Source organism: Sinohyriopsis cumingii, chromosome 13 (genome assembly GCF_028554795.1).
Source record: "Sinohyriopsis cumingii isolate HCF-2022 chromosome 13, ASM2855479v2, whole genome shotgun sequence".
Taxonomy (NCBI): domain Eukaryota; kingdom Metazoa; phylum Mollusca; class Bivalvia; order Unionida; family Unionidae; genus Sinohyriopsis; species Sinohyriopsis cumingii.
This window is the reverse complement of record NC_142973.1, coordinates 35,659,471-35,682,075: the sequence shown is the minus strand read 5'-3', so window position 1 is coordinate 35,682,075 and position 22,605 is coordinate 35,659,471. Positions and strand designations below refer to the sequence as shown.

The 22,605-nt window shown below is 35.4% G+C and overlaps 1 protein-coding gene across 2 annotated transcripts in view; it reads left to right on the top strand.

The window, feature by feature from the left end:
* The window catches only part of LOC149785201 (uncharacterized), a 91,638-nt gene that overhangs the window by 1,147 nt on the left and 67,886 nt on the right, over nucleotides 1–22,605 (top strand). For both annotated transcript variants that reach the window (XR_016413494.1, XM_089931190.1), the window contains exon 2: nucleotides 12,417–12,535. Coding sequence is in view for 1 of the 2 variants with exons in the window: in XM_089931190.1 (XP_089787316.1) it covers nucleotides 12,438–12,535 (98 nt within the window). In the remaining variant the exon portion in view is untranslated. The remainder of the gene's footprint in view (nucleotides 1–12,416; nucleotides 12,536–22,605) is intronic.

The window sequence follows — 22,605 nt, the reverse complement described above, 5'->3', positions numbered from 1 at the left end:
TTCAATAGAACAAACACATATTCGTCATAAAACCTGAAGGTAGCATATGGTAGGATGTATGTTTGATTGTGTATAATCAAATATAAGCTTTGCGATTAAAATTACTCACTCCGAAGATAAGCATAGTATCTTTGTAAATGAATTACTATATTCCCATGTGATTATTCGTGAAGCAAAGTATTAGTGTTGTTCTTCGCCAACTTACCAACAGAGAGAAAAAGCAATTTTAAAAAAGAAAAAAATTTAAAATGATTTTGAAACATATGAGGACTATATACATAAAGTAGATAGTATTGTAAGACAACTTTCTTTGGTATTTAGAATTAGAATCTCTTGTTAAATAGTTAGAAAAGAATTTTTGCATTATATATATATATATATATATATATATATATATATATATATATATATATATATATATATATATATATATATATATGGCGAATGGAACCTTGATGCAAATTAGCACAAACGGGGCAACATCATCTATCCAGAACAGAAGGTTTAGCCTGACTCAATGTCGACGTTCTACGTCACAGGTTTTGGAACATGGAACACCTCTAGCGTTTTTGCAGTTCACCATCTTCCTATCGCAATATTGCATCAAAGTATTTGAATAAATCAGAGATACTCATAAAGACAATGAAACATCGCTCATAGACACATTGCAGGAGAAACGTATCTCAAATCAGACGTGTTCCTCAAGATGGCGGACGTCAGATTCCTGATGGTTTTTTTGGCTGCAATGATACGTATTAGTGATAACACTAGGAAAACGATTTGGAGCACAGAAGAAAAGATACACGAAGCTATATATTTCTTTGAGAAACTACATACATAGTAGAAAAGCAGATTGTGTCCCGGAAGATCTGGACATAATGTGTGTATACATAAGTATATTCTCCTGTGACACGATATACATTTATTATCGGTACTATAAAACATAAAGAGTTTTTGAGTATAAGCTGATTAAAGACAAGTCGATATTTATGCCCACACGCACACGCACCAAGAAAACAACAGCAAAGAACGGACAAACGATTATTTGCAATTTTTGCACGAACGATTGGTGTTTAATTTAGTAATTTTGCTGATGTATGTTGTTTAGGTCCAAAAGGAGATGTTCCCTAAGGACAGTGAGTCTAACTGTCCTAAATCAGTAAAACCAGATTTTTTAAAAATATTATTCCAGGCAATCGATTTAATTGAATCAGGGCATTATGTGTGACGATCAGTTTAATTAAATTAAGGCACTGCTCAATAGCTACCTCGAAAATGTTTGCAGTTTTGCAAGAGGTGCTTGTTAGTTCTGATACTGAACTCTCATATCTAATTTCCATAACTACGAATTACTGCGCGTCACATGCTTGAGTTATTTCGTAGAGACATATTTTCATAATGTGGTAAGTGAGGTAATAATAGATGGAATTCATGAAGAACATGCTTTATAGCGGGTTGTATTAGTTCGACCCATGTTTGTTGTCTTCATATAAATGAAATCGTAAAGAAGCAAATGGACAATGTCTCTTATCTATTTTCGAAGAACAAATTATTTAATATCCGAACAAAATTATCATGGTACCACAGACTTTTGTGGTCATTCTATCAGAGAATATTTCCTATCATCATTTGCCGTTCCAACGTCTATTGAAGTAATCAGAAGAAGTAATCAGTAAGGCAAATACGTTAATAAGAATGTCAACGCCGGCCAGACATCCAGATGAGAATGTACATGAGCCGTCATGATTTCAGTGGTGGTTGTTGATAGCGTTTGGCGTTTGCTGCTTTACGGCAAAACAACATAAGTAGGTTGTGTAGTGCAAGGCAAATGAGAAGAAGAAAAAAAAATGCATTGCTAAAGGACATACCAATAGGAACAGAGTTGATCGACCCTTTCGGTCGTGCGTCCATACCAATAAGAACAGGGCTGATCCACCCTTTCGGTCATGCGTCCATACCAATAGGAACAGGGCTGATCCACCCTTTCGGCCGTGCGTCCAAACCAATAGGAGCAGGGCTGATCCAACCTTTCGGTCGTGAGTCCGATACACTAAGCCCTATGCAACAGCTTATGTAAGCAGACATGCCCGTGGTTTAAGCAAATATAGAATCACATAGGTTTTTAAAGAGGAGATATAAACAACTGATATAATTGTTTTAAAAGCAGGCGAACATTCGGCTGAGCTGATTTGTTTGAATGCAGGTGAACATTTTGCTGCCTTGATTTGTTTGAATGCAGATGAACATTTTGCTGCCTTGATTTGTTTGAATGCAGGTGAACATTTTGCTACCTTGATTTTGTTGCACTTAGACTTCTTTATTTACAGGACGAATATTTTCTACGGCAAAAACTATAATACTTAAGACCTGCATAGGTATGTGTAATCTGCATTTTTTCACCCAGACTTGAGATATATGTTACGAGTTTGTAGTCACAGAAGTATACGTACAGTCTTTGTTCTTGAAATTCATTAAGTTTCTTGAATCATCGTTACGAACTGTTTACTACACAGGGTTATATCATAATATCTGAGCTTGATTTCGCCTTTTAGTGCAATGATATTGATTGTATTAATATCCACTTTTGTCTCAGAATTTCGAAGTTTATCACTATATATTTTATTAATCCCAGAATGAAAAATCAGATGACTATGCATATTTCGAGTTAATAAAAACGTCTTGATACCGAATCGTTTGATGGCAATAAAATGATAATCCATTCAAAACCTTCTTATTTTGTTAATGTGACTACGCGCACCGTTAATAGGCGTGGTTTTGCGTCGACTGCTGCAGTGATCTGCCTATCTAATAACCGTTACTTTTCTCTCGTCATCAGAATAACAGAATATTGGTGTTGTGAATTAGCAGGCTTCGAGACCAAGATATCTGCAAGCAGATTGTAATTAAGAGTTACTTCGATGGCCCAATATCACATAAACGAGCTATTTTAGTTTTAATTTCATCAGTTCTGTTGACAAGTGACTTTGTGCAAAAGAAATGTGTACATAATAAGCTCAATATCTTAATTTGTTTGCACGGCGCATGAATTTATTACATTGTTGAAATGACGTTGTTGTTTGGGTGTGCGTGAGCGCGCGTGCCCGAGTGTGTGTGTGTGTGTGTGTGTGTGTGTGTGTGTGTGTGAGAGAGAGAGAGAGAGAGAGAGAATGGTACACATTGTCTACATTTAGAGTTTCTAACAACGATTGGCTTTCCAAGTACAATCTGCTAAATTTAATAACCTCTCCTTGATGCTTATTATACAGATTTTCAAGCAACAAAACTCTTCCCGTAAAATTAATATGAACAGTATACAATTGTATTATTTTAGTACAGAATCCGACACAAAAAATAAAATATACGAAACGCATAATTTTAATATGATATGCACGAGGAGGACACCGAAATATTTGAAATTGCCTATGAACGGTTTTCTTTAGTACTGGCATGAGCATGCTGTGAAAAGAATATTTATGGCTGAAATACCTTTATATATTGGTCAGTTATGTATAAATTTTACATTATTGTTTTGGTCAATCTCATTCCACAACCAGCTCCAAGATTGATCGTTATTATTTATTAGTATCATTTAAACTGATCTCGATTTACGAGTATTGACTTAATTAAAGCATTACCACTTTAATGATGTTTACGCTTCTGAAACAGCTCCCGTGGGAAAACAATGATCCAAATTATCGAATAAATCAGATAAAATCATATATTTTATTGCTGTGTCTATTTACTATTAAATTCTTCATCATGATTTAAGATCCAATTTAATAGGACAATATTCGTTTTACGTCTATATTAAAATACCTGTTATGCATTTAGCGTTTTATCGTTAAGATTATCATTGAAGTTATATTTGGATAAACCTTGGAAAAGTTAGTCTCGTTCAATCAGACTCATTTGGCTCAAAGGGATCTTCGACCTACAAGGGTCTGGTAAAAAACAAACAAACAAACAACACATACACACACCTCCCCCCAAAAACAAACAAACATCAAGTGACGTCCTGAGTAACTGTGATTGATTTTGATTGATTGATTACTTGGATTTACGTCGAGTGCGCCCAAATGGGCATGTGCGACGGGTTTATTCCCGCACAGCGGGATGCGAAATGTTCCTTGGGGAAGGAATTAGTGCTACATCCCCCACAGGCGTTTATGTGCTCAAGAAGCACTGCTAATTTAGCCGTCAGGTCGTAGGACTATATGTCTCTAACGACCTGAATGAAGGGCTTTCATGAGTGGGAATGGGCCCAACACACACATACATGTTAACAAAGAGTTGATTTCAGTCCGTTATTGACTGTACTAGGTGTAGACCCAAGCAGTATGTAACGCCCGTTGCGATTGGTCGCAACGATGACGTCACATCGGGACACCAAGCTTCAGGCGCGTGGAAATTGTTTCACATCTCCGCCGTTATACGATGTCTGAGAGAGGCAAGAGGGCAAGGAACTCGGCAAGCCAGCCATGGATATCGTGCACTCCCAAGAACGCCAGCCCGTACTTAGTCAAAGTTAGTCTAGTTGTACTAATGGACAATAAAAAGTGTCAATAGTGTGTTAGCCACCTGTGCAATTGGGCCAAATCAAAACAAGTTGTAAAATTGTCCTACGTCCTAATAATCGTAAACATTCTAGTACATAGTGTACGTTGAAGATGCCCTACACATTTTTAATAACTAATATATCTGGGCGACATATAAAAGGTTTGGTCACTGTTAGGTCATAAAAGGTTTGAATTTTGAAGCGGTGGATTGAACGATCAAGTTAATGTACATAATAGTTTTATCAAAACGGGATACCAAACCAAAATGGTTCCCTGGATAAAAGGCAATATTGGTAGCCCTTAGAAGGGCTTTTTAAGCAAATGTTCCCCGTTTTTCTTCTGCTTCTTTACATTTCTCCGCAGTCCTTTTTCCTCTCAGGTAATTTAGGGCAAATGGTAGCTGTGTAGCGTAGAAATGTAGTTAGCTGTTTATACTAGCTGCTGGACTGGGTCGTTCTTGTAGGCCTCTTGATAGAATTGTGTAACGACTCTGACACCATAGTGCCACTCGCCGCTATTCATTTATTTTTGCTTTTATTTATGTTAGGTGTTTCACGAGCGCGTTGCACGCTTATTTGTGTCCGACTAAGGCAAGGGAGGTAGTGACCAGGATAGCTGGCGACCATCAGCATGCAGGAGTCCGCTCACTCCAGGGTACTGGTATAAATGGATGTACTTGCACGAATTTTGAGTTTTGGTTCTTGTGTCTGAAATTGTTCTAAAGATGAGCTATGTTCCATTGTGCTGTTTTAGTGTTAGTATGATCCGTATCACTGAAGTAGGCCGCAGTATTACCTTGGCTGTCTTTCATATTAGGGCTAGGAAGAGAGCAGAGAAGAAGTGGTTTTATTAAAAATATATTAGTTTTGTTTCATTTTTAAGGATATATTTCGGAATTAAGAAGACGGGAACCTTTGCTGAGTATTCAGGTCCCTAGGGTCGTATTAAAAGCGCGCGTCTATGTATATTAATCTGGTTTTATAGAGTATTTGGGTGGGTTATGTATGTTTTACAGGTTGTTTTTTTTAAGCTAGAGGGACACCCTTGCTGAGTACTCAGGTCCTCCAGGACATGTCAAGGGTGCCCATCTGCTAGTGGAAATTTATTTTTAGTGAGGTAGGGTTGTTTATTTTATGTTTATAGGGTGTTTTATATTTTTTCTTTTAGCTTGGATGTCTAGGAATTTAAGTATGTTTTGGTAGGTCATATTTATGTTGGGGCTGTTATCTTTAAGAAAATCTGAATAATTGGTAGTTGTTCCAATTTTTTTTTTTTTTTTGGGGGGGGGAGTTTTTTGAAATTCCATTCTAGCTTCCTGATATTGTGAGCAGCTAATGAATATATGTGGCAGATCTTCAATGGTTTTGCAGTGGCTGCAATTGATATTATCAGGCTTGGGTCCTAGATGTTTTCCAAAACTTCCTGCTAATTTTGTTTTTCCGGTTACGATGCGATTGATAATATTTTGGTACAGGCTGTTCACTTTGGGTGGTTTGATGGACCTATTGGTTTCTTTTATAATGGAGTAGAGTATCCTGCCTTTGGCAGTGGAGTTCCAGTGATCCTGACATTTCTGGTTAATATAGTTTCTTGTTATGTTTTGGGCTTCTGTTATGCTATATCTGAGTGGGACAGGGTTAGGGTTCCCTAACATGTTTTTTTGCGACTTTACCGGCTAGCTGCTATTCTGGTGGGTTCGGTTGTTTTGGATCTGTCAGTGAAAATTGTTACGAAGCCAGAGTAGGTGTCTTATATTTCCATTGCTACGATGGTTTTGAGTTTAGATTCTTGTTCCAATTTGTTTCCATAATTGGTGACTCTAGTGTTGATCCTAGTGATAGGGTTTGTCCAAGGGGGGGGGGGGTCAGGGGAGTGAGTGTGCTATTCTTGTAAAGCAAGTGTTGGCAGCTTTTCCCTGAGTTCTAGGATGTGTTTGCCACCTGGTGGGTTAGGAACTAGTTTGCGGCTAAACGGTTTGTTGCTTTTGCTAATGGTTAATTTTGTAGCATGCGAGTCGGGGTGATTTGTTAATCGATTGAAGTATAGAAGATGCATTTCCTGTCTTCTTATTTTTAATGGTAGTCCACCGGTGATGACTTGAAGTTCGTCCAGTGATATCGATGGTAGAGTGCCAGTACAAACAGATAATGCTTTCCTTTGGATGGTATCCAGTTTGTTCAGTAATGTTTGTTTCGCTGAGTTGTAAACTTGGCATCCATAATCTAGCTTCGATTGCAATTTTGAATTAGTTGTTCAGTCTGGTGTTTCCAAGTTAGATGATCATCGAAGAACATACCTAGGAATTTTACTACCTTAGCAAATTTGATTAACTGGTTTTGAATATAGAAGTTGGGGTAAATTATCTCGTTATTGCCTTTACGAGAGAAGATTATTGCTACCGTTTGTTTCATGTGAGATCTTAAAACCCCATTTATCTGCCCATCTCCCTATGTTAAATAGGCTTTTCTGGATTTCTTTGACTACTTGATTGCTAGCAGGGTTTCCTGCCCTCCAGATGCCGCTGTCATTAGCGAATTGGGAAATGTTAACCCGTTTTGTCGCTAGGTTGAGGTCAAGGTCGTTAATCATGATGTTGAATAACGTAGGACTGAGTACACTCCATTGTGGGGTACTGTCTTCAAGGAGGTATTCTTTTGAGGTGGTGTTTCCTACTCTAGTGATTATTCTGCGACCTGTTAGGAAGTTTTCGATCCAGTTAAACATGCATCCATAATTCCGAAGTGGTTGAGTTTTGCAATCAATCCTTTGGTCCAGACAAGATCAAACGCTTTTTCAAGGTCAAGGCAGACTGCTATAAGTTGTCTGTCTGGGTCTTTTTTTTTGGAGCCGAAAGCTAGTTTGATATCTGTTTCTAGTCTTAAAAGTTGATCTGTGGTGGAGCGCCTGTTACGGAAGCCACATTGGTTTTCTGAGAGAAGTTTGTTACTTTCTAGGTGGTGTTCTAATCTGTTGGCTAGAATTGTTTCCATCATTTTGCATATGTTACTAGTGAGGGAGATGGGACGATACGAGTTAATATTATTAGGGTCTTTACCTGGTTTAGGGATTTTGATGACAACTGCTTTGTTTCCAGCTGAGTGGTAGTTTTCCACTTCGCCAAATTTGGTTGAGCAGTTTTAAAATGGTTGTTGTAATGATTATTTGGAAGATTTTTGTAGATGATATATCCAATTTGATCTTTCCCAGGTGAGGTTTCCTTTTTAGACACAAGCGATATTTTACATTCGTATAGGTAGGGTGATTTCGGAATTTAAATCTGAGTTCTTGAACCCTAGGTCTTTAAAGGGGTTAGGAAGTGTGGTTTCAGCTTTCTGTCTGTGTTCTTGGAAGTTCCTACCGTGATTGGTATTACTGCTCATGGCCGAGAAATGGGTAGCAAGTAGGTCAGCTTTGGCATGGTTGGTTGTAGCATTTTTGAGCTTAAGTGTTAAGTTAATAGCTTTCCCCCGGATAGATTTTATTTTGTCCCATACTTGTTTGGAGTTAGATCTGAGGTTCAATTTGGAGCAGAAGTGTTGCTGTGTTTTGTCTTTGGCTAGTTTTATGATCCCTTTAAGGTGTTTTTTTTGTTTTTTTTATATTGGATGAAATCTATTGAGCCTCTTGTTCGCTTATATTTGTTAAGTTCTTTTTATCTCTATTAGTATTTTGACATTGATCATCCCACCATGGTACTGATTGTTTAGTTTGAGTGTTTTTTTGTTTTGATTTATTTTTTTTTATTTTTTTTTTTTTGGGGGGGGGGAATATTTTGGGTAGCTGCATTAAGTATATTATTAATTACATTGTCATGGAATATTGTTATATATGGGTCTTCGAACTCTTTGATATTAATAACGGCTAGGATGTTTCTAAAGCTATCCTAATCAGCTTTATCATATCTCCATTTTGGTGGGGCTTCATGGGGGTTGTGCTGAACTGATATTAGGGGGGAGATTATGATGGGGGAAATGGTCGCTACCTAATGTGTTATCTTGATCAACCCACCAGTTTGTAAGTTGGGCTAGTTTGGGTGGGCATATAGTAAGATCGATTGCTGAGAGGGGAGCCATCCTCTGGATTAAGTCGAGTTTTAGACCCATCATTGAGGATCGTTAGGTTTGATTCAGCAATCCATTCTTCAATTAATTGGCCTCTTTTATCCCTTCTACTTTCTCCCCATAGTTCATTGTGAGCATTGAAGTCGCCACAAATGATTAGGTTTCCAGACTGGTTAGTGGAGATTTGTCGATACGATTCTAAGTTGATTGGGTTGTCATTGCCCCCCCCCCCCCGGGCCACATATATATTAGTTATTATTATATTATTCGATCCAATGTTGACTAATACAGTTTAAATGTCAATTTTATTATTTATGTCTATTGGCATTGGGATCGTTAATGTTTCAGAGTAGGACAGGGAATCAATTAAAAATATTGCAAGTCCTCCTCCATTTTTCCCATTGCTACGACTTTTGAATATGCCTGGTGAGTATCCGGAGATTTTGGATATGTTTCGGTTTCTCTGGTAAGTGTGTTTCCTGGAGGCAGATGATGTCAGGTTTATTGATTGCATTAATGATTTTGTGATTGTAATATGACGCGATACACACGTAAATTTCCATTAGCCACACATACTGCCTCATTAGTGGTGTTAAAGAACATCTTTTTAAATTTTTCAGTAATAATGCTGAAAGATGTCTTTGTAATTTCGTCTTTTGTCTAGTACAAATATCAGTGACGTATTTTACCCGACTTCGCTGACTACTGTGTGACACTTCCGGTGGTTGTGAGACGCTCTAACCACTTGGCCACCGGAGTGGTCACAAAATGTGACCTGCTCAAATGAACAAACTGAAATTACGCGTATCTGGAACATAGCCTTGTCTTTTCGAATATAAATGAATATATTATATTTCTTTTAATGAGACTCATGTCCTCTTATTTTATGTGACAGAGAGGGCTGACGGAGTTACGATTTAATTGAACGTGTTCTCGATTTATAGTCGAAACTGGATGATTAATGTATTAAAATTCAAGCTCCTAATAAAGAATACAGGTCGAAAGAAGTGAGAAAAGCTTGTATTGGATATTTTATACATACTTCGACACATAAACAACACTCCCAGCAGTCTTGCATATTCAGAAGCAAGCTAAGTTATACTTGTCCCTGGCAATAAACACATGTTACGGTCTAATAACAGTAATTAGTAGATGAAAATGCAATTATCTTGATGCATTGTCTTAGCTAACTAGTCTTTAATACAATTAGGAATGACGAAGAAACTATATTATGGTCAAATACAAAATACTATACATATTAAAGGAATTATGACCTTGTTAAGACAAAATTTATACACTCCGAAGTAAAATTTCACGCAGCTTTCAGACGATTCTTGTTGGGGTTTTCACTGCTGAAGTTCACAATGTGGATCTCTTACAAAAATGTGCTTCATCGAAATTTCGTGCGCACCTATGGTTTAAAAGAAAACAAAGAAGAGATGTATAAGCAAACCTCAGCTTAGAACTGTTTTGTAGATGCTGAGTAAAATGTTAGAATACTGCTGAATTGTTATGATAAATCACTAACATCGTCATTTTTAATTATTTGAGAAACAAATATATTTAGATTATTTCTGCGTATGTTTTTAATTACTATTTTGTATGATTATAGTGACTTATAACTTCAGATGCGCTACGTGCTGTAGAATTCTAATTCTAATTTCGTGTTGTCCGTCATTGGAGCTGGACAATAGCGTAAATTCGTCGCCTGTTACAATACCTGACAAAATACTGCATTTATTTTCGACTGGCAACTCACAATTGGAATTAAATTTCGATACACCGTTGTTTTTAATGACAAGAGAGAAAGCACAAGACTAATGTATTCTCGTTAGGTAAAAAATAGAAGGAGTAAATCTGACACATCTTTGTAGTCATCGTCAGTTCATTGAATCAGATGGCCAGATGCAGCTGATATGGTATTAGTGTAGGGCATGGAAAATTTACTTTCATCATTCCTCTGATGAAAATGCAGACGTGTAGAATTTATATCAGCGTTAAGTATGCTTGGCTATTTGGTCACCTACAATATTTCCAATCCGCTTACGTGATAACACGTTCCAAAATTGCATCATATCTCAAAAACTGTATGAAACAATCTGTTTTTGCACAAGATATACACAAACCGTTATACTTATCTTTGAGTGTACCATCGATATGGTAAGCCAGTACACATATCAAGAATCTGCAGAAAATCTTTGTGTATCTTCTGTAGTTTATGAAAGGCAAACTGAAATCAAATTTTTATAGTTGGGCAAGTTTACATCTCATGCATATTGTATTTCCAAAATGAAAATTTAATATTTTTTGGACATCCAATCAGGACTTGATAAAATTTCTTATGAAATCTGTGCCAGACTTTGTAACCATTAAAATGTTACTTGCATTACATTTAGACTATAGCTTTACGGCACTAACAGACACAAATATTATTTTACTGTGCGTCAAATTCTGTTAAAAATACATGCCACTGAAAAGGGTCTTAGTGACAAACATTGCCACCGATTTTTTTCTTCATATGAAATACAATATCTGGCAGAGCTATAGGTAGACCTGAAGAAAATAAAAACTGAACGGCTTGAAAAACTTATGTTCAACAAAGGTTTTTGGAAACCATATATTGAACCGTTTAATGTTTCAGACATTTGATAATCGATTAAGTGGGAATCATTACTTATACCTTTACGATTTCGTGAGATTTTCGATATGAGTTTGATCAGTTACTGTAATGGCAATGATGTCTGTAGCATGGGGGATTAATTGTTCTTCAAACAAGCGGTGAGCACAAATCGTAAAGAACAGACATGAAAAATATAAACAAGGCAAATTGGTTATACCAATGAATACAAACTCAAATCATAACGTGCGTTTTAATTTAAGACTTCCCTATTAGTCCATAACATTTATGTTACAAACAGTATTTATTCTTTGATGGAATTAATGTACAAATGTCAATTATGATAATGTGGTTTCAATGCTGTGTACCATCAGAACACAAACAAGTTATAATGGAAAAGGGACATAAATCTGATATCGCACACTTTATTCATCGATTACCAAATACTGCCTTATTGATCCAGATGTCGGCATTTAGTATAACCAGACATAAATTTACCGCCTATACAAAGCTTTCTATGTTTAAGTTTAAAACAAAAGTTATCCCTTTGAGACAGTGCGTCGCCAATATAATTATAGTTGTACAATAATGCAATTCAACCACACATTTACGGGCGCACGCTGCAAGAATCTTCTGCTGGTGGATGCACTTTGCAAGAAAATTATTGTATTTTCCAGTATCTGTCAAAACGTTCATCCTTCCAAAATTATCAGGATTCATTGTCAAGTGAACTCTTGTGTTGAAGGTTATTATTCTTTTCTTTTATCCAGGCAATAGTAAAGCTGATTTGATCAGTATTAACTTTTCTGACATAATTGAATCGCAGAGTGCTGAAGAAAATATTGCATACCGGCAAGGGAAAATTAATTAATTCTGAATATTCCAAAGGCATCTTAAGCATGCGCTAAAGCCTGGTTGTCCAACGCCAGTAACACCTTTTCCATCATTAGCTTAAAACTATCAAGAAAATAATATTTAATTTAGATATCATTAGAGCACTATTTATGATTCCAAACTGTAAAACAATTTTAATTTTGACTAAATACATTATTTTAGATTTACACTAATTTTTGGGGTTCGAGGGTTTATACAAATGTCAGCTGAAGCTCTATAATAATCAAATTAATGTTTTGCTTTGTTTGCTAAATTGGGGCTAAACTCTTTAAAATCGTTTCTTTTCAGTATTTGGACTATTCCGGAGCAATGGTGAAAGTGGATAGTTCTCTCACCATATTAACAGGAATTTTCTTAATAACAGCATGTCACATAACAGACGTAGCTTCCAAGGCAGAGGCAGAAAGGTGAGTCTAAATCTACAATAAACTGATAGGGACACAATTCACGTTATTGACATCAGATATTTCCACGCTGTTATAAACAAATCAATGGACAAAATTCGCGTTATTGACACCAGAATTTTCCATATTATTGCAGAGTCATTAGAGCTACATAGAGGTCGACAGAACCTCTTGTATTTTCTGTTTTAAATTTACTGCTTAACAGAGCAGATAATTTATTTTGCCAGCATTTTGCAAATTTTGTAATATATGGTCTGTCCAAAAAAATGTTGCCTTTTAATAATTCACGCCTGATGCCGTGTGGTATTATTATGTCTTGCGTATAGCTAAACATAATCTTATGGATATAACACAGTATTTATGTGATAAACACATATTATCGTGATTATTTCGTTAAAATATGTTATATTAAATTTAAAATAAACAATAAAGCGAAAGTTCATTAAATTACCTGTCTACAAAAGACGAAGGGGTTGATCCAGCAAAACATCTGAAGGAGGCGTAAACGTGTGGACAATGAGTCTGAAGAACATAATCAATAGTGTGGATCCAGATGGCGAAATTCCCACAAATTCACGCATTTTAAGCATTTCCAGGACATTATTTTAACCATCTAACTGTGAAGAGAAAAAAACATATTATAAACATTCAAGTCGTCTCAAGCTCATATGTGTTTGATGCGGTTGGGCATGATACCCCCATCCAGATCCTCCGCTCGATACACTAAACCTTTAAAACATAAATTAAAGCATGTATATATAAGTGGCACGTGCGTTATGTTTATGATGAACTAAAAGAAAAAAATAGGTAAAAGACCAAACACCTTTTGTTTTTAAACAAATTGGTCGCCTGTTATTATAATTTGACTTTGTGAGATGGAAAATGTAGAAAAAGGAGAGAACTTAAAACTCAAGGAGAACTGGAGCTGACATCGTTAAACAAATGTTTTAGCGAATCATAAATATCTCCATTTAGAATTACCCGAGTGTGTGTGTGTGTGATTTGGATACTTAACATAGCTTTAACAATTTTTCAGTCATATCGCTACGATGTCTGCAGAGCGACATTTTGTAGTGATGTCTAGCACTGGGGCATCATGTCGCAGATATGTAGCATGATATCACACCCAGTCACATTATCCTGACACCAGGCTGACCAGTCCTAACACTAACCTCTTAATGCTGAGCGCCAAGCGAGGCAGGTGTTAGTTCCATTTTTATATGCTGTTGGTATGGCTCGGTCGGGGATCAAACCCACGACCTCCTAGGCGAATGCTCTAACCACTAGGCCACCGGAGCGGTGATATAACTAAATAAGTTCGCACAGCACTGTATGGCAAATTCAAACACATGGAACATAGAGCAACTTTTGTGGAAACATCATTTAACGGTCATTTTTTCTCTAAATCACCACTTTATTAATAAGCGATCACTTTTAAGTCCACTACAATGTTTCCGAACTCGTGAGAAGTACAAGCAATGCACTTTTATTAGGTCACCAATATGACATTCTGTAGAGGAATGGCATCATAGGTATATGACAAAACAACGCTTATCTTAAAACAGGATAAATTTTACAATGGTAATATTCATTCATCCTTGAACATACGCTCGCACGGATGCAGGTAACGAGTGGATGAACGTATCGTCATTATTTATTCTTCCATGATCAATTACGTATAGATAAATCATTAACCATATTACCACAAACATGTCGAGCCTGCCCCAGAGCTTTTAGTATAGGTCTTTTGCTCATCAATTTGCATCCGCATGCCAATCAACTGTGATTGAGACCACATTACTGTAGCATAGAAAAATTTAACGTAGGGTCTTGAGCGGAAATACGAACACAGATGCTGAAATGATCGCTATCTCGAGCTTACGTCAAGACGGACTTGACAAAAGGAGTTTGTAAGCACGAATAAATGTGTACTCAAGCAGCACGTGTATTTCTGATGTCTTGAGTAATCGTCACAGAAACGCACGTGCACAACCATTTAGGAATTACGTAGCGAATGTTCAGTATGTCTTTATCTTGTTTCTCGTTAACACAACTAAATAGTAAACACATGTTATAGGCACAGGCAGGCTCGGAACCAAGCAATTAATATTCAAGGAAACTAACGTTGAAATATTATTGTCAAGAGCAAAATCTGCCAGCATGCCACGCTTTTTCATTGACTTAGAATTGTAAGAGTTCCACATGCCACTTTTTCCGTTGATTTAGGAGTTGCAAGAGTAGCGCATGCCACACTTTTTCATTGACTTAAGAATTGTAAGAGTTGCGCATGCCACGTTTGTCCCATGAAATATAAGCTGTAAGAGTATCTCATGTGATGCTTTTCCATTGATTTACAAGTTATGAGTAGCGCAATTCAGTGTCCAAGGCCACTATTTGCTTTGACATCGGGAAAAATAATACTTTTCCTTTAATTTGCAGGAATATTTAAGTCAAGACATGACGTATTGTGTCTCGGAAAGTCTTGAAATAATGCTGACCAAGGGCTTTATACTGCAGCCTTTCATGCTTATTATTTAAAACAATGATTAAAGGATCTATCGCCAATATCAACCTGAACTTAACAAATCAAATCCTTCCGTCACTGCTTTGCATCGATTCTTTATATAATAGTTCTCCTGTCATGTGTTCTGGAAGAATGTCACTAGCAGATTGTTAAATTAAATGGGAAAATTTGACTACGATAGCCAGATAATGCCGATAACTTACTTATCATAAATAAATCAGTTGAATTTACATGAATTGGTTAATATTAACTTAATTTATCTTTTAATGATACCATGCGTTGTGTATTGCTGTTACTGGAAATTCTTTTTCAAAACACTTGGCGCAAGTTGTATTTAATTGTTATATTTTTTCTTCTCTAGAGGAAATTAAGAATGATTGAGTTTGCTTCCTTGCTTTGACAATCCCAAACCTACCGATCACCATCATTACTCATAAAGTATAAAAACGCATGTTTTGTCTCGTTACAGAAAATATAATTATGTTTTGAAAAAGTTCCAAATTTCATAGACTATTATTGTATCCACTCTAAAAGAACTGAATATAGCTGATAAACTGAGTTAGAGTTCTTAACAAATTTACAAGGTAACCGTTCAAGGAATGTTGCGATTCAGAAATAATTTCGACAGCTGTATCATCCGATTTAATCATTACTATGGTAACTGAGTAAATCAATGTTCAATAAAATACTGCATAATGACAACATCCGGATAAAACATTTATTTTGGATAATAACGGCTTAATTTTATACAAGATTAAATTTCCTGATTCGGCTGATTTGTATAACAGGTCATGTCTTCATTTTCAAGGAAGGAGAGAATACCAAAATCATTTAATACTTAGTGTTTGTTTCCTATTACCCGCATACATTTTTTTCTTCATGTTTTGTAATGTGGATATTTATTGCACTTAAATTGTACATGGACAAGAAGGTTGAAATGTCTGCTTTACGGTGTCGTTTGTTATGAGTGGTGGAACGTGCCGACAAAATTATCAAAGAATTAGTAAAGGGTTCGATTTCGAACTGGACGATTTAGTGTTTATAGGTATAAGGGGAGTGTGTCGTAAAATCATTTCCCTTTGTTACTGACATAAACGAGTGCCTGTGATTTTAAACAATATCACGAACAGAAAACTTTTAAAAATAAATAATTTCTCTCACTATCTCATGACCTAATCAAAGTTCCCTGCTGAATACATAAACAATTTTGTTTCTCATTCTGTGGATTGTTCGTCATAGTTGGAGAAATACGGACGGATAATCCTCGAGTGCGGATTTTTTTTTTTAATGTTAGACATTTTACATTTTATTTCCTTTGAAATCTCGCATTTACTGCTAACATTTATTTTCAATATTACTTTAGCAATCGAAAAAATTGCATACTGGGGGATTAATTAAGGAAAAAATACCATAAATATATTGATTTTCTGTCCTATTCCTACTGAGCTCCTAATCAATTTTCTAAACATAATGACTGTCTTCCATAAATGCCAAGAAAAGTGCGAATATTTTGCAAAATTTGTGGTCAGACCGAAGTTCTTCACAAATCCGATTGGGTAAGCAGGGACCTAACACTAAGTGAAATTCTTACAAAAGTCTCTCGCAATGTCATACTCTATTACAAACGTTTATTCAATGGAACCAAGTTCTCTCTAATCAATAGCATACGATGAAAATAAAAAGAAGCAGAATCCTTCACAATTCTGATTCTTTGACTCTTCACAATTGTGATTCTTCTCTTGCTGTTTCATAGCCTATAATGAGACAAAACTTCCCTACAAATTTGTTCCGACTAATTATTGTAATCGTATGGTATAATTTACGTACAGGTTAAATACCAGGGTAACATCTTTCAGCTTTCGGTGCAAATACATAAGATATGCGAGCCACTTCTCCACTGCCTTGATTCAATAATGTACAAGCATCATGTACATAGCCGGGTTTTGAACTTTAATTCGGGATCGTGAGCCATGTTGTTGTTTTTTTGTTATTTTTGGGTGGGGGTGGGGTGGGGTAAGGAACATTTTGCATAATGGCTTCCCACTTTTGTTGCGAAGGGCTGCTTTAGCCGCCCCTTAGTTATGTCCATATTTTGAGTGAAGGTACGCGCATATTTTACTACGTAGTCCATATATGTAAAAACTTCCTGAAAGCGAATGCAGACAAACTTCAAACTGCATTTGCATTCCTGTCCTCTTGATTCTCTGGGTTACAAATTCGTGTCGAACCTGGTCGTCTTTCGCACGTCTGGGAATGTAACACCAATTTCGAATCCCTCGTCGAAGTGACATCACCCTTGTAAACTTCCGACAGAGAAGGAGGTCAAAATGATCTCACTCACTCTGAAGTTTTGGCTTAGAGAGTTTTCTCCACAAATCTTTCCCCGAAACAATGGAGAGGAAAACACCTTTATAGCAAATCGTTCATGATAAGCAGCCGAAAACATACAAACCATTAATTGGCAAATCTTTAGCTATTTCGTATACTGTTACGTAATAAAACCCATACATTAGTCTCCATGTACTCTCGCCTTTTTGTTTATATTACAAAACATAACTTCTACAAATTCGAGTGAATTATTATCATATACTAAAGCAACAAGGCACTATTACTTTAGTAAATAAAACTGATTAAAATCTTATTGTCGAGCTTTATTAGCTAGCAAAATATTTTAAACTAGATGCAGCAATCATCCTGGATTTAGTGCAGTTTAATTTGGCAGTGAATACCATAAGTTAAGAAAGGAATACAATAAGGCCAAGAAATCGTTTAACATACATTTAACTATGTACACAATGTTTGACACTTTTAATTGAAAATCTTCTTTCTTTCCTTTATTCTCGTCTTTCATCTGCTCAGTCTTTGTTCATCTTACTGATATATATATATATATATATATATATATATATATATATATATATATATATATATATATATATATATATATATATATATATATATATATATATATATATATATATATATATATGTGTGTGTGTGTGTGTGTGTGTGTGTGTGTGTGAAATGTTAATGATATACCACGAGATGTATAAATGTTTCATTAAAAGGAAACGAGGCTTTCCCGAGTTTCCTTATAAAGAAAAATTAATACAACGAGTGGTATATCATTGATACAGCGTACATACTATACATATATTTTATTTATATCACATACAAATACACATATTTGCAGTTTGAATGGAGTTGCGATATGCTCTTGGCAACTATGTTTTGACCGGTGAATGAACTCCTCACATCCCTGCGAGTGTGTTCGCTACAAAATGTAGTTCTACGACTTTTCTTCTTGTTCACAATTACATATGCAAATTGATAAGTCGATCGTTTTCTTTTTCAGTTTCTATTTGTATTCACATTTATGAAATCAATATAAGACGCACTCATGATTTAAACACGAAATACGTTTTTTTTTTTTTTTATGAAGAAAGTAGTGCACTGCGACCACAGTTAGGTTCTTGTACACTGAACCTGAACTGCCAGGCATTCACGTACTGGCGTATTGAAATTAGCATGGAATAGAAACTAAGTGAAATGACGAACCAACAAGAGGTAATTAAAATATTTTAATATATTGACAGTTTATCTAAGTCATTATTCTGCTTTAATTAACATGTCCGAAGACTATAAAATTCTCTCTCTCTCTCTCTCTCTCTCTCTCTCTCTCTCCTTTGGACGGCTTGACTAACATTAACGTCATTCATAGGTCCAGAGACATCGTCGTATGACACAAGCGAAAATCCACAACGCTCGTATTTTCATGAATTTTAGCCCGTATCTAGCTACGATAATCCAGAGAGAGAGAGAGAGAGAGAGAGAGAGAGAGCATTTGGACATTTTTATATTTAATAATTAATAATCGATTTTTAGAACATCATAATAGGTTTAAGAAGCAACAACAAAGGTTTAAAAGACAATACAGTATGTGTACCTCGTAACCGACAAATTTAACATATTGGCCTAGAGTCACTACTGCAACTATGTACCATTGATATTATGAACACTGTAGATAGACCCCAAGGAAAGCGTAAACATACCTTTACGACGAACCAGATTAATGCAGGATACTTGGTACAAGTTTAGTTATAATAGTTTCGTCCAGCGTAAATATGTTTTTCTCTCTCACTCCAGATTTGTGCTTATTTTATCATTTACGCACGAGAGGGGAATGGTAAAAAAGAAAGGATTCCGATGAAATTGTGTATCATTTTAATAGCATTTAGAAAACAGGGACTATTAATGCTTTATATCGTTATTTTCATATGCCATTTATAATAATGATTGAGTAGAACTTCATCATTGATCTATAGGCCTGCAGTTGAAAGAATGTTTATATATTCGTATTATTGCGCCATGGGCGGATCACAATTTGATATACCAATAGTATTGATATATCAATTTGCTTTATACCAACACATTAAATGCCATGTTATTTTTAATGTATGTTATATATATATATATATATATATATATATATATATATATATATATATATATATATATATATATATATATATATATATATATATATATATATATATATCTTGTTGGCTAAATGCTAAGAGACTCTTCACTTTAATTGTATTTCTTTCCTCATTAAAACTTGATGTAATTTGCCAAATAATCGTATATATTTACATCCGTATATCGTAAAAGGAGAGGAACAGTATAAACCATTGGCTTTCGTTCTAATCCTTTACTTTCTCTATTGTACCTCTTATAATCTCCAACTATAAATTTATGATATAAAACATCCCTTGACTAGCACATATAGATGTATGTAAAATGGAAGAGTAGATTCCATACGAAAACTATGATATTTCACTACAAAATTACCAGGAATAAGTTTTAAAGACTTCACTCGGAGAAACCGAGAGATTCTCGGAAGATCAAATTAGAAACGCATCATGTTAGAAATTAGAAATGAGAAAGGAACATGAAATTGAAGAGCTGTATACATTTTATAGGAACTAGAAAACTGCCCCAGTGGCAAAAGAAAATTATGAGGTAGATTTTAATATTAGAGTGATGATGACAAAATTCTCAGTGTTTATATAACTAATGTTGAAATTACGTCACGTGTTAAGACACTTAAGAACTGCAAAGTGTTAGTCAATGCGGAATATTAAACAAGTACATACAATTAACCCTAAATTTATAGGTTCCTCTTTATTAAATCATTTTTAACTTAATTCTTAATTCCGTAATTATACAAGTTTCTTGGTTGAAGGGAATTAAACCAGTTGCTTGGTGGGAGGTAATTATGCCATTTGCTTGGTCGAAGGGAATTGTACCAGTTGCTTGGTCGAAGCTTGATTGAAAAGTATTATAAGACCTATTTACTATGGTGCTAGAAGTCAAATTATTCCAGATGATTATCGTCCAATAACTATGAACATTTCTCAGATCAAACTTGTAAAACGGACTAACAAATTGCATAGATAATTATGGTATTCTAAGAAACCTAGGCAGGATTTCGCAAAACCTACTCAACAACTGATCATATATTTATTTTGCATTCATTCAACGACATCCTTATAGAGAGGAAAAATAAACAATTTTGCTGGCTTTCTAAAGGCGTTCGATTTAGTTTGTCTAATTGGTTTTTGGCACAAGCTAATTAATTACGGTCTTGATAAAAAAATTAGCATAATTTCTAACATGCATAAAATCTTTCATTAAGTTTAATGGTGAACAAACAATTTGGTCGCTTGTAATAATGGTTTTCGACAGGGGAGGGGGGAATCTTTCTCCCTTACTTTTTTTAGTCATTTCTTAATGACTTAGCATTGTTTTATTGTCATAAATAATAGTTAAGAAATTCAAATTAATTTTTCACAAAATGATGTGACATTGTTACTTGACGTTTTAATTTCTTCTTTATCCAGATGACGATGTCATACCGACTAAGAATGAAATACAATTCCAAGAGAGTTATTTTATATGTTACGATTCTATGGACAGAAACTAAGGAATAGAAAGAGGCAAAACCAAAACGCTTTGTAAAACTTGACAAATAATTTAATTATCAAAGTTATAAATTGAAAATGTAAGAGGAACTTGCAGTATTATGAACTGAACCCAAAATAATCCTGAAAAGGTATATTCAAGTAAAAAAATAAATCGAATGTTAAGCATGAATGTCAGATTCTCGAATATGCTCGTCTGCCAACAGTCTGACGTAAGACAATAGCATTATCCAGAACATATTTGAATAATTCACAGTGGTCCCAGAATAATTTTAGTCCAATGAGCACTTTGTAGTTCCAATAAATAAACTAAACAAATATTTCCTCCCAAATATTATCTACATACAACGCTAAATTTGTCTGCAGACTGATTTTACAACAAGAACATAATAAATAAGAATGGCGCAATTGTCCAGTACCACGCCCGTTCATTGATAGATAAATAGAAAACATTATAGCACAGTTGATCTATGTTTTGGTGTTCCCACAAAGCTCTGTTCTCGGTCCAGTTCTCTTCATTGTATACACTCAAGTGTCATAGATCGACATCCGGTGTCTCACTAATTGTATGCTGATGACAATCAGATATACAACTCTGACTATCCAGTTGAAGCTGAAGCTACCATCTAATGTGTAGAGAGGTGCATTTCCGAAGTGAAGTAATGGATAGCATGTATCAGACTGCGGATGAATAATGATAAAACTGAAGCCAACCTTCAAGACTTTCTCGTTCACAGCCTTTAACTCAAACAATAAGTATAAGCAGTATCAACATTAAATTTACACGGTTAGTAGGAAGCATAAGAGTCACTCTCGAAAGTACACTCTCATTACATCAACATGTAATGAACATGTGCAAAACTGCATATCCGAAGCTGAGACGCATCAGCTCCATTCGCAATTTTCTTTCGGTTGATGCCGCTGAAATACTCGTGTGTTCGTTAGTACTTTCAAGACTGGACTATTGTAATTCAAGTCTGTTTGGTTCATCTCAGAAACTTCAAAAGTTCAAAACATGACTGCTCGGATCATCCGTAGAGTACGAAGATCTGAGCACACCACCTCCCGCTCTGCAACTTTCACTGACTAACCGTTCGATCCAGAATGAAACACAAAATATGTTCACAATTTTATATTTCGTTGACTTGTTCCAGTCCAATTCCTATCTGAATTCACCCATGTATATACCCCATCTAGAAACTTACGCTCTTCTTCTGACGCTTGCATTCTCAATTTTTACATTATTAACACATGTTAGAACGAAGTCATACGAACAACTTTATTTAGAATACCAATGCCAAGCTCCGTGGAACAAACTGCTCATAGATATTAGACTCAATGACATTGTGTCTTCTTCATTCAAGAGTGCTCTGAAAACTCACCTATTTCGACTACAAGAACAGATTCAAATACTTTATACTGTTTACGTCCTTAATTATTGTTAGCATGTTTTTGTTTTGTGGTATTTCATGGTGTTTGTTTTTGTAGTCTTGGCGCTGTATATGATATTATGTGCTGTCTATTATAATAAAACGCTTAGAGCTTCTAAAGATTAGACACTGTAC